The sequence below is a fragment of the Nannobrachium achirus genome (genome assembly GCF_963921795.1).
Source record: "Nannobrachium achirus genome assembly, chromosome: 19".
Classification (NCBI taxonomy): Eukaryota; Metazoa; Chordata; class Actinopteri; order Myctophiformes; family Myctophidae; genus Nannobrachium; species Nannobrachium achirus.
This window is the reverse complement of record NC_137826.1, coordinates 4,633,243-4,651,319: the sequence shown is the minus strand read 5'-3', so window position 1 is coordinate 4,651,319 and position 18,077 is coordinate 4,633,243. Positions and strand designations below refer to the sequence as shown.

The following is an 18,077-nucleotide window of genomic DNA, read 5'->3' as shown; positions in this document are numbered from 1 at the left end:
TGGGGACGCTACGTTAATCTCAAGGATGTGGGACATGCGTTACCATGTATCTGTCCATGAGGGAGATGTCCTGCAGACAGGAGGTGGCCGTGTCCTTCTCGGACAGCAGGTTGGACAGCAGGGTCTCCTGGTCGTCCACGTCGCCCTTCAGCCTCTCGATGTCTCTGTTGACCGTCTGCAGGCGGTTCCTCAGCTCTGGCAGCTCCCTGTCCTGAAGCTCCACGATGGAGCGCCTGGGAGAGAGAGAGAGACAAGAGAGCAAAGGTGTGCCCGTTTAACCCATTTAGGCCTGAACACATTATGACTAGGGTTGGAGGCGGTAACCGCCGTACCGCCGTACCGCGGTATACCGAGGTCTACCGCGGTGTCATTGTGCTTACCGCGGTAAAAAGACAAAAAAAAGGTCTATTTTTTATTGGAAAACAAGCAAGTTTTAAAACGGGGGAGAAGCGAGGACCGCATGCGCTCCATGCCGCTCTGCTCTGGGCCGTGTACCACACGTTGGAAGCCACATACGTCACTCACAGTCTCACACAGAGACCTGCACAGTGCACACAGTGCACGCAGGGCAGTAGAGTACGGAGCACAACTCTATGACGGAGCAGCATAAACTTTCTCTGTAATCCACTCGACACAAGGATGTTAATACATACCTTGTGTTGTGGCATATCTTTTTTTATTCATACGGATTACTGGCGGAGCGCGGGCCGCGTGGACTAAAACCGAAAATGAAACTATTTTACTTTCTCCACCGCGTCGCACGTTGTGCTCCGTCCAGCGGCGCGTCGGCGATTTTATAACCTTTTCTGTCAAGTCTTGTAACTAAAACCTGTATATAGCAGCACTCAATCACTGCGATTTGAGAGTTGAGACGTGACGTGAGTTTACAGAATCACTGTACACGATCTGACTACCCTTCCTCTTCTGGTTTGTTCACACAGCTGTTTGTGTCTGAAAAGCCCAAGTAGCTAGCCTACGTTACTATGGTAACCCGACAGTGCAGATCTAAAAGCTCAGAACGCATCGCGGATGCGATGTGTTGTGAGCTTGTAGATCTGCTCCTTTGAAAGCCAGACCCGCTGTGCTGTACGGAGAAGTATAACTCGGGCAGTCAGGCTGTGTCGCCTCTCCACTGTGGAGAGGCGACTTTTGGGAAGATGATTGCAATATTTTGGCTTATGGCCGAACCTTAATTAATAGATACGGGGGTGCGGTAATTACCGTAGTACCGGCGGTAAATGGGAAGACGGTAATCGCGGTAACAAAATGTCCATACCGCCCCAGGCCTAATTATGATGCAATATTTTATGCTTTAAATATAAAAAAAATAGCAGATATAAGCTCACAGCGCGGCACCGAGTGCCGCGCTGCGAGCTTGCAGATCTGCTATTTTTGAAAAAGTCGTGAAAATGTGTGCAAATCTTTGAATATATGCATTTTCAAAGTGAAGGTTTGTAACTCAAATTTTTCTTCTGGGTGGTCCCTGGAACTAAATACTTTGAGATGGGGGTCCGTGGCCAAATACATATCATGTTGGGGGTCCTTCACATGAAAAGGTTTGAGAACCACTGACAGGAACAGACTAACTGAGCTCCAGTTAAGTGAAAAGGACCTTTTCTTTGACGATGGCTGGCCAGATTGCTGACCTAGAAAGATGACTTAGAAGGATTCAAAAGACACTTATAGAATCGGGTCAAAATTCAAATTTTCATGATTTAAAAAAAATAGCAGATCTACAAGCTCGCAGCGCGGCACTCGGTGCCGCGCTGTGAGCTTGTATATCTGCTATTTTTTTTATATTTAAAGCATAAAATATTGCGCCATAATGTGTTCAGGCCTAAATGGGTTAAGACAGTGGTTCGGAGCCCCCAGGGGGGTCCCCACATGATTTTGGGAGGGGGTCCCCAGATGAAATTGAAGTGACCTTTTTAGCTCATTCCCTGCCATAGCCCGAGTTTTGGCAATTGGTCCAGCCTGCCAAACCCAAGTTTCTGAGTTTTACATTTATTCGATTTGATCAACAAAATTTAGATTTTTTGTTCCTAAGTGCCCTAAAAAAAAGTGCTTCCGGTCTGGACCGGGAGCGAATAAGGAAATAGATTTCTGGTAGGCGGGACATAACCAATTATCGGTTTCCTTTTCCCGTTTGCATTTGCAGCTAACTGGAGAACAGTAGTTCGGATTTCCACGGGTGGAGCATGATCTGTGCACGATTGTGCACAATGGAGACGCACGCGCCCACGTTAAAAGGTAAGAGAAGTGTGGCAGTCTGATCCAAAAGACGATTTTGATTAGCTGGCAGAGAACGAATTAATAATTAAAGAAAATATATAATAATCAACAAACGATACTATAAAAACTGGTCAGACATTGGCCAAATTGTTAAATAATATAAGAAAGAGTCTCAACGCAAACAAAATGTAATGCCTTTACTCTACATTCCAAGTGCTTGTCAGGGGTGGTCCCCAGTTCAAATAAGATTATTTTGGGGGCTCGTGGCCTGAAAAGCTTGAGAGCCACTGGTTTATGGTCTAAGAGTCCACGCCACGGTGCATATTAACCCATTTAGGCCTAACATTTGTGGATGCTTTAACTATTGAAAAATAGCAGATATACAAGCTCACAGCGCGGCACCGAGTGCCGCGCTGCGAGCTTGTAGATCTGCTATTTTTGAAAAAGTCGTGAAAATGTGTGCAGATCTTTGAATATTTGTATTTTTAGAGCGAACGTTTGGAACTCAAATTTTGCTTCTGGGTGGTCCCTGGAACTAGATATTTTGGGGGTCCGTGGCCAAATAAATATCATTTTGGGGGTCCTTCACATGAAAAGGTTTGAGCACCACTGACATAGTAGTCTCTCAAGAACAGACTAACTGAGCTCCAGTGAAGTGAAAAGGACCTTTTCTTTGAAGATGGCTGGCCAGATTGCTGACATAGAAACATTGGGTTTTTCAAAAAATCTTAGAAGGATTCAAAAGACACTTAAAAAATCGGGTCAAAATTCAAATTTTCAAGATTTTTCAAAAATAGCAGATCTACAAGCTCGCAGCGGGCACTCGGTGCCGCGCTGTGAGCTTGTATATCTGCTATTTTTTATATTTAAAGCATAAAATATTGCGTCATAATGTGTTCAGGCCTAAATGGGTTAATCCTTATTTTGTTATTGCATTTTCACAATTCTTGAACATTTTCGCCAATAATGGCATGCCCCAAATTGGGTCCAATGCGCATGAAAAACAGCAGAGGGGCAGTTGTTGAAAGTCATGAGGAAAGTATGTAAAGACTGGGAGGGAACACCTCCGGCCCCATCTAGTGGCGCAACACAACTACACATGACATTGAGTACCCATGAAATCACTCTTTTATTGCAGTTCCCCAAAGCACCTGCTGCTAACTTACAGAATATATACAACATTTTTATTTCCCAGAAACAAAACAAAAACAAAAGCTAATTCTGAACATATGAACCTTTGTGCTTGCAAGCTAATTCTTCGGTATACTGAATCATTATAATTGTTTTATATCTCCCCAATTTAGTTATGGCAATTGATTCCTCTCCATGTTGTCACTGCTGTTGTATCCTACTGGCTCACCTGCCAGTGAGGAGCCCCCACTGCAGGGGTGGGCAACTTTGATGATGGCGAGGGCCACAATGTTTCCACCTTCACTCCAGAGGGCCACATTGCATATTGCTACGTTCTACTTTGTCATTCTAGTATCTCATACAAAAGAAGCAAAAATAGCAGATCTACAAGCTCAAAACGCATCGCGCTGCGATGCGTTTTGAGCTTGTAGATCGGCTATTTTTGCTTCTTTTGAATTGGAATCCTGAATTATGTTTTGTTATTTTTTAATTGGAATCCTGAAATGTAACATTTTGATTTAATTTCAAACACATTTAGTTATATATTCATGTTGACTCTATGAACCTAAATACAAATACCTACATTGGACATAAAGAATATATATTTGAATACTATACTAGACATTAAGCTACTAATATAGACTGACGGAATTAAAGCAGGTCATGTTTGAAATTGTAACAGCTGAAACCAATAATGTATCAGTATTCCGGTATTAACCTGTGGGCCGCAATAAGTGGAGGTGGGGGCCGCATGTGGCCCCCGGGCCGCCAGTTGCCCACGTATGCCCCACTGGGAGGACGTAGATCCTCCGCGGTGGTGGGCAGTTACTAATCCTAGTTGATTTGACTATTAGTATCAGTCATCTGTCACGTTGACAATGTTAAGCGACATTGTTATACAATATCCATTTGATGACATTGCATTTCTGATGTACTTTTGTGAGTTTGAACTAAAGCATTACAGGGTAAATACTAGTCCATCTCTAGCCTGGTAAAACCACCCGGTCAAGAATTCATTCTGAATGAAAATGTAATTTAATTCTGCGTCTATATCTCCGTGATAAGCTATAAACCTGAATAAGAATTAAGATGTGATCTGTAAAGGAAATATAATTTTAGGTCGATCATGCCACCAGACCGCCTGAAAATGTAACTAGTGTCTTGACACGAGTGGCCTGAACGCAACTCATGTGTCACTTTAGATTTGAACCATTATTTTATGCTTCAACTATGTGCCACGCTGCGAGCTTGTAGCTCTGCTATTTTTGAAAAATCACAAACATTTGTGCAAGCCTTTGAATGTTTTTGACCCGATTCTATTAATGTCTTTTAAATCCTTCTTCTAAATCTGTGGTTCCCAAACCTTTTCATGTCAAAGACATGTATTTGGCCACGGACCCCCAAAACATGTTGTTCCAGGGATTCCCCCAGAAGCAAATATTTGAGTAATACAAATGTATATATTCAAAGACTTGCGCTGCGAGCTTGTAGATCTGCTATTTTTCAATAGTTAAACTTGCAGGGGTCTTCAACGTTTTCAGGCCGGGGACCCCCAAACTGATGGGGAGATGGAGTAGGGTGGGGGGGTCGGGGCTACGACATGTCTTATTTTAAACATGTACAAGTTACAGCGAGCAGGGTGGGCCGTACCACTACCATTTCTAAACATACTACTTATTAACTGAGAACCAATGTCAATAATATCAACAATCTTTCAATTGCATAGTAATCATGTATTCAAGCTATTCAAAATGGATAGAATCATGATTTATTTTTTAACATAAATGTGAAAAAAAAGAAGAAAAAAAACATTTTTTGAAATCTTTTTTTTTTTTTTTTTTTTCAATAATTTCGCAGACCCCCTGAAATACCTGAAGGACCCCCTAGGGGTCGCGGACCCCCTGTTGAAGACCCCTGAGTTAAAGCATTAAATAATTCTGGGCGTAAATGGGTTGTTTAAGCCTCCGTTACCTGACAGGCTTGAGAGCCATCATTTCGTCCCTCTTCTTCTCCTTCTTCTTCAGGTCCTGCTCGGTGTTCTTCAGCTTGTCGGGCACCAGCCTCAGCTTGGACTGCATGTCGTTCACCACGTCCTGCAGCTCCGACTCGGAGGGGAAGGTCCGCTGGCACACGGGGCAGCAGGGCTCCCTGTCCTCCGTCAGCCCGCTGATGAACTGGGTGTAGACGGCGGTGGCGCCCGCCAACATGGCTGGACAAGAGACCAAACAAGACGGATGAGAGGGCATGCTACGGTATGCTTAGGGGTGGGTGATATGGAAAAATACGATATTGCGATATTTTTCCAAACTGTATTATGATACAAGAGCTTATCAACATTCTTTTTATGTTGGTTTTTATGGTTATTTTTCAAGTTACTTAACTCATTTACTGCCATTTTGAAACAGCTCCCATCAGGGTTCCCCGCCAGAAGCCTCCATAGACTTCAATGTAATTTATAGTGCACGGATCATGCACGCCCATGCACAGATGATGCACCATGTTTGTGCAGTTTGTTTCACAGCTTTCAAACAAAAAAATCCGATTGGAAATCCGTTCAGGCATTCTTGAGATAATAGCCATTATGTTTTACATGTTATGTAATCAAAAATGGCCACCCTGTTTGAAAGATGGGGTTGTATGGGGGTTGAACATGCAAAATCGCGATTGAAATCATGCTTACTAGATTTGATGGGGTCCAAAAATAATTTTTCAAAAAAAAAATTTTTTTTACAAACTCGTCATACTAGTCATAGGCAGAGTGGACACACTTATATAACTCGTCAAACTAGTCATAGGCAGTAAATGAGTACAACCTATAAGGTAACGAAAACTAAAGGAAAAAGGAGTAACAGACCATTTAGACCAGTGGTACTCAAAGTGGGGTCCAGGGACTCTCTGGGTTCCTTTTGGGAGGTCTAAATTGACCCTTACAAGTATGTAACTCTGACAGTATACAAATTAAACCAAATGGACCCGTAAGGGTTAAGGGGATACCTTGACATTTTAAAGGTTGAGAACTACCGACATAGACCAATATGCAGAATTAAATTAAATTCTGCAAAGAATCTCTGTAATAACAATTCAACAGAATTGTTTATAAGGCTCCCTCATTGTATCAATTATATGCGATATCTCTGAAAAGGCATATTGTGGAGACATTGTATCGTCTCAACGATATGTTTCACCATATCGCCCACCCCTAGGTATGCTCATGTACTGCATGTGCATATCCCACTAACACTGCTCCTTTACAAAGCACGAATGCTACTCCCAACTGTTACTGCTTCTACCACTACAAATAGTATAACTCCTATTATAACTGCTACTGTAACTGCTACTACAGTATAACTAACTGCTACTACAATTACTACGGTAACTCCTTGTAAACTACAACTCTTACTCTAATAACTGCTACTGCCACTCGTACTATGATTATCTTAGTCTATTTAATGCAAGCTCTAGTCCCGTTTTTTCTGACCCAGCAGTCAACATCTTCTGTCACTTGACTCGCTTCCCTTTAGAGAAAGGCTCGCCACATAAGATCCACATAAAGTCTGGGAGCCGGAAAGATCTTGGTTCGATCCCTGGTTCCTCCAGCCTAAGTGTTCTTGAGCAAGACACGTAACTCCCAACTGCTCCTGATGAGGAGGTCGGTTTCTTGCATAGTTACCTCCAAGGTCGTTGTATGAATGTTTAGGGAATGGGTGAATATGAAGCACAACGTAAAACGCATCTGAGTGGCTGAACGGACTAGAAAAAGCAATATATAAATGCAGTCCATTAATCTCATGAAAACCCGGGTTATACTGTACTATACAGCAGTGTTTCTCAGCAGTGTTTCCCACCTGCAGGTACTGCAGGTGGTAAGGACAAAATGGGAATATGTATTTCACTGTTATGGGTAATGACACAACATTGACAGTCTTTGTGAATATGTAAATTGTTAAAGAGGTGGTGCCATGATCCCCCCCCCCCACTCTAAAACATGATTATCAGGTATTATGATTATACTAGGAGGAAGATTTTTTCCAAAAAAGTATACAGAAAGAGTTAAAATTGGGTTTTTATGTGGCCACACCCCCAGTTCATTAAGTATGCATGGATGGCATGGTGGGTGGTGACCCAGCTGATATAGCCACATCCCACAGTGTTGGGTGAATGGCAATTGGGGAGGAGTTGATACTGTGACACACTAAGTATCTGTGTTTTTTAACTGTCACTTTTGACCACAAGGGGCAGCCTCCAAGAGAAAACAAACAAATACTAAGAGAATACATAATTTCTCAAAAAAAACACATCAGGGGGTCTAATGAAGTACTTTCAACCTCCTAGACACATGAAAAACAGAAAAAGTACAAAACTATGGCACCACCTCTTTAACCAAATTATATAAATACCAGTACCTTGACTAGTACAACTGTTATCGAGTAGAAAGCAATGTTTATTTGCCATAATGCAGGTTTATTTTGAACATGTTGGCATTGGAACTCGACATCTGATTGTACATTTTATAAGCAAAAGGCTGTAGTCAGGGGTAGGGGGTACTCGGCTTCAGAACTCAGTATAAGGGGGTACTGCAACCAAAAAGGTTTGAGAACCAGTGCTATAAAGTATGTCAATCTGTTTTAACCCATTTAGGCCTGAACACATTATACGCAATATTTTATGCTTTAAATATAAAAAAAATAGCAGATATACAAGCTCACAGCGCGGCACCGAGTGCCGCGCTGCGAGCTTGTAGATCTGCTATTTTTGAAAAATCGTGAAAATTAGAATTTTGACCCGATTCTATAAGTGTCTTTTGAATCCTTCTAAGGTTTTTTTAAAAAAAACCTACGTTTCTATGTCAGCAATCTGGCCAGCCATCGTCATAGAAAAGGTCCTTTTCACTTTAACTGGAGCTCAGTTAGTCTGTTCTTGAGAGACTACTATGTCAGTGGTTCTCAAACCTTTTCATGTGAAGGACCCCCAAAATTATATTTATTTGGCCACGGACCTCCATCTCAAAATATCTAGTTCCAGGGACCACCCAGAAGCAAAATTTGAGTTACAAACGTTCGCTTTGAATATACATATATCCAAAGATTTGCACACATTTTCACGACTTTTTCAAAAATAGCAGATCTACAAGCTCGCAGCGCGGCACTCGGTGCCGCGCTGTGAGCTTGTATATCTGCTATTTTTCACTGGTTAAAGCAGTCAATAATTCTAGGCCCTAAATGGGTTAACCGTTCACCTCTTTGCTTGGAGGTCTTCTCCAGCTCGTCCTGTAGTTTCCCCAGGTCCTGCTCCAGATCCTGGCTGCCACACACGTTGAAGAACTTCTCTTCATCGCTGGTCAACTGCTGCTCCTTCCTGCGCAGCTCGCCGGAGACGTGGCTCTTGTTTTGTTCGCTGGTCGCCAGCTCTTTACTGCAAAACACCACGAGGTCAGATTTATATTTGGAGTGTCACCATTCTGCTCTTCTTTCGTTGGACTCTACTTGAAGTGTCATTTTCTAAAACATTCTGTGACAGCTGTACAAAGAAACGACTGACAACAAGGTTTTGCGTGTGAAATCGATCTATAAACTAACAGATACATAGAGATTTAACCCATTAAAACTGGGAAAATATCTGTATCATTCTAAAGGACAACTTTCGTTTTTTACAAGGGTTCATAATTTAGATAGTCATTAGAGAAAAGAAAAGATGAGTGTTAAAATGTTTTAATATACTTCTTTCTATAATTTTAGTTATTTTAAGGATTTTGATTTTAGACACAATAAGCCCATTTCCAAGATGCACCACAATCTTTCATGGGCAGATGTGACTTATGGGTTAAATAGTAACAAAAAAGTTACGGTACTTGCTTATTGTGTCTAAAAATACATATTTAGCCACTTGTACGCATGCCCCCAACCACTGAAATCAAAAATACAAAAATCACTAAAACAATAGAAAGCAGTAAATGAAAACATTTTAACACTCATCTTTTCTTTTCTCTAATTACAACCATTGTTGTAAAAAAAAAAAAGTTGTACTCATCTTATCCTGTTTCTTAAACATAGCATTGGCTATTCAAAAATAGCAAATCTACAAGCTCACTGCATGTCACTTTGTGCCTCACTGCAAGCGTGTACATCTGCTATTTTAGAAAAGTCTTGAAAGTGTAGAATTTTGTAACACATTTGTATACATAATATACTTGTTTGTGTGTGTTTTCAGCGAGCCCACACAGTTTCAGTAGGAACTGCCTTTCTAGGTATTCAAGATATTATGGAATATGGGCCCAAGCCTAGAGCAGTGGTTCTCAACCTGTGGGTCAGGACCCCCAGGGGGGTCCCCAAATTATTTTGGGGTCCCCAGATTAACTTAATGTGCAACATTGTTTTCTCACTCTACAGTAAACAAACCAACAGTAGCCCCCCGCGGGGGGCTACTGTCTGGCCCCCACCAACCCCAGCAATAATGGTGGTATAAGAGCAGCTAGTATATCGTCATTGTCGGCTGGAAAACCCGTATCTCAAAATGTGTCCGTTCTTTCGCAAAGTAAAGCTCTGCTTCATCAAACAAGGCCGTCGCACAAAAGTAGTGAAAACAGCAGATCTACAAGCACACAACGCCTCGCACCACGAGGCGTTGTGTGCTTGTGGATCGGCTGTTTTCACTAGTTTAAATCATTTTTAAAATGATAAATGCAAAACGAACGGTTTTGGACTTACAAGATTTTCACCCGACAACGACGATATCTGAACCGTCACTGGAGTAGCGGGAACGCCACCGTCGCCCCCTGCAATGTTGTGGCCCTCGGCTTCTACCCTAGAAATAACTTGGCCCTGGGGGAAAACTAATTGGGGAACCCTGGTATAGAGGGTATATGCACATTTCTAAAGTGACAATTTACGGACTTTTTAACAGACTCTAAAACGACAACTTAAACATTGGCCAAATAGTCAGATATTTGAGGCGGAAATTGTGAAAATAGCCGATCTACATGCTCACAATGCCTCGCAGTAGATCTGCTATTTTCACAATAGAACCCTGTTATACACAATGTAATGCCTCAACTCTCAGGGTGGGGGGGTCCCCAGTTAAAATATGGTTATTTTGGGAGTCGCGGGCCTGAAAAGGTTGAGAACCACTGGCCTAGAGTAGGGCGGTAGAAAGGTGACTAACTTGAGCCGGGCCAGCCTGTCCCTGGTGCCCTCTATCTCTTTGCCCTTGGCGTGGATCCAGTCCTCCAGCTCCCTCTTGTTGGGGAAGTGACCCAGCAGAGACACCAGGTCGTCACCGTGGCGAGACTTGATCTTGCGTACCTGCTCCTCCTTCTCCGTCTGCGGGAGGAGGAAGAGGAGAGGAGAGAGGAAAGAGGAGAGGGAGGAAGAGGAGCAACGGAGAAGGAGAGCAAAGATCTCTCCGGAGTCAGATTACCAACTAAGAGAAAAGGTCACTCAAACAAACAGGCTTCCTTACACTGGCCTGGTCAGTTGACTGTGTGTGTGTGTGTGTGTGTGTGTGTGTGTGTGTGTGTGTGTGTGTGTGTGTGTGTGTGTGTGTGCGCGCGCCCGTGTCTGTGGTTGACCTCAATCATACTAGCCTCAGCGTGACTTTGATCTATATGTTTAAAATCATCATCAACGTAGATTTAACACTAAACAAGGCTCTAACTCGTTCGGTTCTCCTGCTACACCATCAACATGTGGAACGCCCTTCCACAAGCCCTAAAGGAGAGCAAATCCCTAGCCTCCTTCAAAATTGGTATGAAAAGTCACCTTCAGACAGCTGCTACCCGTGACTTGTAAATAGACTAAGACCCCATGCCCCCCCCCCCTTTTTTATTATTCTTTTTTCTGCCTTTGTATTTGATGTTATGCTTTTGAAACTGATATTATCCTAGACCAGTAAGACTCCCTAATCGGGAGATAAGCGACCGTTGGTCGCTTATCTCCACAAATAGGCCAAAAGTTTGTTTTACCAATTATTACACTCTATGTGAACATTTACATCAACAAATCCCAAGTACTATGCAGAACGACCCATTTCAAGTTTTTAATGTACAACAATATTTAGAAAATAGGTCTACAAGCTGACAGTCCTCGTCCCTTATATTCCCATAGGTTATATGGAGATCTCAGTGTTTGTCAGTCCTTGTTCATTTATGCCCATATATGGACATCTCTATATCTACTGTAACAGTCCTTGTCCCTTTATGCCCATATATGGAGATCTCTTAACTGTAAGTCCTTGTCCCTTTTATGCCCATATATGGATATTCCTGATGTCATCAGTATATGAACATGTATGGGCTTTCTGATATGCCCATATATGGAGATCTCTTAACTGTAAGCCCTTGTCCCTTTTATGCCCATATATGGATATCCCTGATGTCATCCGTATATGCCCATATATGGGCTTTCTAATATGCCCATATATGGAGATCTCTGTATCTCCATATATGGGTATAAAAGGATACTTCAGGTCTGACATCAGGTTTGTTTATATTGGGTTGCTAGGTTTGACATCACAAACTCTATGGGCCATCTGACCTAGAAATCTATATTTGGGCATAGATGACTCATCGTGACCTCATCACACGTCGACCGCACGTGTGACGTGCGGTCGACCGCACGTGTGACCGACGGACGGCCGGTGGAGGTTTTCATACTAAACTGCGACCTTACGGTCGCAATAAAGTACTATGTTCTATCCGTCTGTCTTTCAATGTTATATGAGATACTTAAAGTGTGGTTCCTGTGGAAATAAGCCTCGGCTTTCTAGGATCTCCTTTTAGTTGACCTTGTACCAGTGATTTGTACTGTCATGAAACTGTACTTTTTTCTATTGCAAACTTCTAATAAATTCTTCAATCAATCAATCAAAAAAAACCTGCCTTTAAACCCATTTCAGTTGGACCTACAGTAGAGAAAAACGGTGCATGTTGACAGAAAAAAATATGTGTAATCAAGATACAATAATAGTAAACTATAAAAGATAACTAGAACGATTAACACATTCCCCGCCATTTAACAATACCTTCGTACTCTCCCCTGCCCCTGTCTCCATAGACTTCCATGTAATTCATAGTGCACAGATCATGCACACCCATGCCTAGATAATTCACCACGTGTGTCCACATTGCTCACAGCTTTCAAACAAAAAAATCTGAATGGAAATCCGTTCAGGCATTCATGAGATAGCAGCCATTATGTTTTCCTAAAATGTAAACAAAGATGGCTGCCATGTTTGATAGATGGGGTTGCTATGGGGGTTAAACATGCAATTTCGCAATTGCTATCATGCCTACTACATTTTTTGGGGTCCAAAAATGTTTTTGAAAAAATTCTCGGGATTATCGGGCCTGGCGGGGAAAGACTTTGAAATAATCTCGGGACTATCGGGCCTGGCATGCAATGAGTTAATGATGTCATGTTTGATATCAATGTTTCCATCGTTCATCAAATCACTCTGAAAGTACAACTGTTGTTGTAGTTAAGAGTTGTGGTGTGAACTCTATTGCCCTTTATTGCTGAAACTTTCAAAGATAAACGTGTACTGTAGATATTTATTTTATATACGGGCCTACAATAGGCAGAGTGCAGTAACTACGTTTTTGGGACACGCCGACTTATTTGTGTAGCCCAAAGGTTACAATTAGCCTTCATGATATTGGGGGATGAACAATTAGCTCAAGAACAGATATACAATCAGTGTAATATCACGTATATGCCTATCTCATTTGTCTGATCTCATTTGGCTGATCAGTTGTAAAAATCTTTAGTTACATATTTGTTCGTAGTTACTGCACTCTGCCTTTGTAGGGCAGTAAATACAGTAATCTATTGTAAATAAGTCTATCGCTACATATCATGTACAGTACGTACCTATTTATGGGCCTCCCAAGTTCAAGCCAACTTGCAGAGATCTGCTATTTTCTAATGTTTGAAAGTGGTCAAGCCATTTAGACCTGGAACGCATCTGTGTCACGTTAATCATTTGTGTCCCAGCGCGGCTGACGGCTAGTCATTGCATTTTTTCTCATTTTCATTTTTTGAATTTTTGAAAGCTGGGGATCATAGCTACAAAATGATATATTGGTTGTGGAGATTGACCCAACAGTTTTGAAGATATGGCTTATAGAATGATGCCATGCTGAAATACTACTTTTGAGATATTCAAGTTCTAAATAAATGTCTAACCTGCAAATGACCTGACGATCTCTCACATTAATTAAAGAAAGTCTCATTTACATGCAGAGTTAAGCTCTGGCGTTTAAGTGAAATGTAGCCTAGATATTTTGAGATGCATTTGTGGCTTTTTTCATTTTAGAAAAGAAAAAAGTCATATTAGCAGTAGTGAAAAACCCTGCCTTCTGAAATGACTGCCCCTCAGTCATGCCGAGTCACATTTATTGATTTAAAAGTTATATTAGGAGATAAATGCACTTTTGTGAACCTCATAACACAGGTTGTCTACGAGGAGCCGCGACTTCCTAGTCACGTGATCTCCCGTTGCATTTCAGGAATTGGAGAGTTTCTCTTCAGTCCAACGCGTCGTGGTCACTTGGAGACATCAAAGAGTTTGACATGTTGGCGCGTTGTAGGGCTGTCACGATTATGACATTTTACTTGACGATTAATTTTCACGCAAATAATTGCGATTAACGATTTAATTGTGTTTTTGTCATTGACAATTACATTTCTGTTTGACTTTTAGGCTTTGAAGTTGCACATGTTAGATATGACACATAACCTAAATATACAAAGAAATTACTGACATATTTGACAACTTTATACTTAAGAAAGAACATTGATAGTGGAATTAGCCGATCTACAAGCTCACAACGCGTCGCAGAGCTTGTAGATCTGCTATTTCCACTATTTTTTTACTTTAAAAAATATATATGAACATTTTTCAACATGGAAACGATTATCACGATTATGAAACATAATTGCGATTATGTCAAATAATCGCGATTAGGCGATTATGTAACAATTGTGACAGCCCTAGCGCGTTGTGGGCATCAAATGTGTTAATGGAGACGTGGCCGAGCGTGGGATGCACGGTGGTACCTTGTCTTTGGTCAGCATGTCCATCTGTGTGCGGGTGGTGGTGTGTGAGTTGAGCGTCTCCATCTCTTGGTCCAGCCGGCGCTGGGAGCGGTCCAGCTCCACCCGCTCTCTCTGGAGCTCCACCACCTCCGCCTTCAGCCCCTCCACGTTGGAGCCCTGCAGCGTGCTCTGCAGGTCCCGCTCCTGCACCGGGACAACCACACACACCAACTCAAATGGAGCTTATCATCGTTGTCGGGTGGAAACCTCGTATGTCCAAAACTATACTTTTTTGTTATGTGTGGTTGTAATTCTGCGATTTTCACTGCCTTTGTGCAACACTTTTGTATGAAGTAGGGCTTTAATTTATGAGAAAAAGCATAAAAATGTTAAACTTGGGAGACACAAGGTTTCTGTCTGACAGTAATGATATGGTGGTTGACAAACTGCTCGCGTATCAATGCACCTTCACAACACGGAGTTGTATCATAGCACCTTCAACAGATGTGTGCACGTGTGTGTGTGTGTGTGAGCTTGTAGATCTGCTATTTTTGAAAAATCTTGAAAATTAGAATTTTGACCCGATTCTATAAGTGTCTTTTGAATCCTTCTAAGGTTTTTTGAAAAACCTATGTTTCTATGTCAGCAATCTGGCCAGCCATTGTCAAAGAAAAGGTTTTCACCTAAATGGAGCTCAGTTAGTCTGTTCTTGAGAGACTACTATGTCAGTGGTGCTCAAACCTTTTCATGTGAAGGACCCCCAAAATGATATTTATTTGGCTACGGACCCCCATTTCAAAATATTTAGTTCCAAGGTCCACCCAGAAGCAAAATTTGAGTTACAAACTTTCGCTTTGAAAATACATAGTCAAAGATTTTGCACACATTTTCACAACTTTTTCAAAAATAGCAGATCTACAAGCACGCAGCGCGGCACAGCGCGGTGAGCTTGTAGATCTGCTATTTTTCACTGGTTATAGCATTCAATAATCCTAGGCCTAAATGGGTTATATAGCTAAAATAGAGAAAATGTAAAAATGTTCACCTGTAATGACATTCCCAAAATATGGATGCCACGTTGAAGTGGGTTAATAAATGAATGGTTGCATAACAATAAATGGCTTATTAGGCTAGAATTATAACACTGGTCACACGTAGATGGACAGGCATCAATCGCGACAAAATGGTGCCATGGCATTGGTCCGAAGGTTCATTAGTCCGAAATTGTTAAGAATAATATGCCTAACTCTAAGTCTCTAACCCTAACCTCAGTAACCCTAACTACATTTTGGACTAATGAATCTTCGGTGGGCAGTCCCTGACGAAATCAGATCAATCTGCCAATACAATTCACAGTTGATGACAATATGCAGAAAATAACTCAATTTAAGGTATTATGTGAACACTAGGGGGTGGCAATTGCCAAATGACGGCCCTGTGTGTGTTTATGTACAGTGTGAGCTAGGGATGGGACAATAATCATTATTATCGTTTATCGTGATAAAAACACTCACAATAATCATATCATGGTGATTTAAATTTATCGTGAAATTATCCTCCGTTATGCGTCGGGATCAATTCACCTTTTATTTGCCGAGCTGCATATCCACTACCATTTAAATTCTCTATAAATGGTCAAACGGACCTGGAAATAACATACTTGATACTACAGTCATTTCTTTCCACTCGCTACCAAATCTCTTTGCCAAAAAATAGCCGATCTACAAGCTCACAACGTTGTGTGCTTGTAGATCGGCTGCTCTTTTATCACGATTCTTTTTCATGTTGGTTTTTATGGTTAATTTTCAAGTTACTTGACAAAAACTAGACTCTCTGGGTTCCTTTTGGGAGGTCTAAATTGAACTTTACAAGTATGTAACTCTGACAGTATACAAATGAAACCAAATGGACCCGTAATTTAATTTGTATACTGTCAGAGTTAAGTGGAGACCTTGACATTTTAAAGTTTGAGAACTATACTGATTTAGACCAAAATGCAGGTTTAAATTGAATTCGGCAATGAATCTCTGTATTAACTGAACTATTGAACAGGATTTTTTTTACAAGGCTCCCTCAATTGTATCACGATACATACGATACCTCTGAAAAGGCATATCGTGGAGACATTGTATCGCCTCAACGATAATTATCACCATATCGCCCACCCCTAATTCCACGCGACAACAACGATAATTATGGTCCCGTCTCCCCAGCGTGAGCCTTACCGCCTTGGCCAGCTCGTCGTCCAGCTGCTGCAGCCTGCTGGAGGATCCCTCCAGCCGCTGTAGCTCCGCCTTCAGGTTCCTCAGCTCCTGCTGCTTCTTGCCCTGCAGCTCTCTCTTCAGCTCCACCTCCCTCTCCAGGCCCGTCTTCTTGTCCCTCAGCTCGTCCACGCACTGCTGCTTCTGCTGCTCCTTGTCCTGCAGGTCCGTCTGAACAGGGGGCGAGACGGTTCATTTAGCCACATTCTCCCCCAAAAATTATGAAACCGTTTAGACCGGGAGCGGGAACACATTATTACAGGGTTCCCACACATTTTTACCAATTAATTTCCAAAACTTTTCCAGAATATTTAACCCAATTTCCAGGACTATATAAGAATAATTCAGCTCAATAACAGGTCGCTTACTCCTATGCGCAATGCCCAAAGACAGGTAGTGTGTATGCCAGTGGTTCTCAACCTTTTCAGGCTGTGACCCCTGAAATAATCATGGTTGTGAAATTAGCAAATATTTTCACAATTTCTGCCTTTCATATTTGACAAATGTTTAATTTGTCATTTCAGAGGTATTAACAAAATCAATAACCAAAGACAATGCATAGCTATTTTTTTCCAGGACCTTCCAGGACCCTTGATAAATTCCAAAACTTTTTCAGTACTGGAAAAATATTTTTCTAATTTCAAAATATTTCCAGGAATTTCATGACCGTGGGAACCCTGTTATTAGATTATGTAGATCTGCTATTTTTGAAAAAATCATTAACATTTGTGCAAGGACGCGCAAAATTACATGAATTATTTGGCCGCGGACCCCCCCCCCCATCTCAAAATATGTCGTTCCGGGGACCCCACAGAAGCAGAGATTTGAGTTACAAAAGTTTGCTTTTGAAAATATATAGTATATTCAAATATTTGCAAAAATGTTTATGATTTTTCAAAAATAGCACATCTACAAGCTCGCAGTGCCGCGCTGTGAGCTTGTATATCAGCTATTTTTCAATAGCTAAAGTATAGAATAATTCCAGGTCTAAATGGGTTAATGCCTTTATTGACAGTACTGTGGGTGGAAAGGAATGGGGCATAGAGAGCGATGGGGAGTGACACGCAGCAAAGGCTGTCGTGATCGGGACTCGAACCCGCGGCGCGCTGTCAGGCTACATTGAGACTAGGTGCCCGGACTGCTACGCCAGCCGTCCAAGCCAACTTTGCATTTTTAACCCATTTAGAACGGGTACACATTTTGTGTATCATTATTTTATGCTTTAACTATTGAAAAATAGCAGATATACAAGCTCACAGCGCGGCACCGAGTGCCGCGCTGCGAGCTCGTAGATCTGCTATTTTTGAAAAGTCGTGAACATTAGAATTTTGACCCGTTTCTATAAGTGTCTTTTGAATCCTTCTAATTCTAGGCCTAAATGGGTTAAATACAGTGTAGGTCAGGGTTCCCCAATAGGCGGTCG

The 18,077-nt window shown here is 41.7% G+C and overlaps 1 protein-coding gene across 1 annotated transcript in view; it reads right to left on the bottom strand.

The window, feature by feature from the left end:
* rad50 (RAD50 homolog, double strand break repair protein) overlaps positions 1-18,077 on the bottom strand; it is an 80,919-nt gene that overhangs the window by 44,089 nt on the left and 18,753 nt on the right. Inside the window, exons 11-16 of the mRNA XM_080748394.1 lie at positions 16,619-16,825; positions 14,415-14,597; positions 10,522-10,679; positions 8,600-8,775; positions 5,335-5,572; positions 44-233 (exon numbers count right to left, since the gene is read on the bottom strand). Of these exons, the coding sequence (XP_080604520.1) occupies positions 44-233; positions 5,335-5,572; positions 8,600-8,775; positions 10,522-10,679; positions 14,415-14,597; positions 16,619-16,825 (1,152 nt within the window). The remainder of the gene's footprint in view (positions 1-43; positions 234-5,334; positions 5,573-8,599; positions 8,776-10,521; positions 10,680-14,414; positions 14,598-16,618; positions 16,826-18,077) is intronic.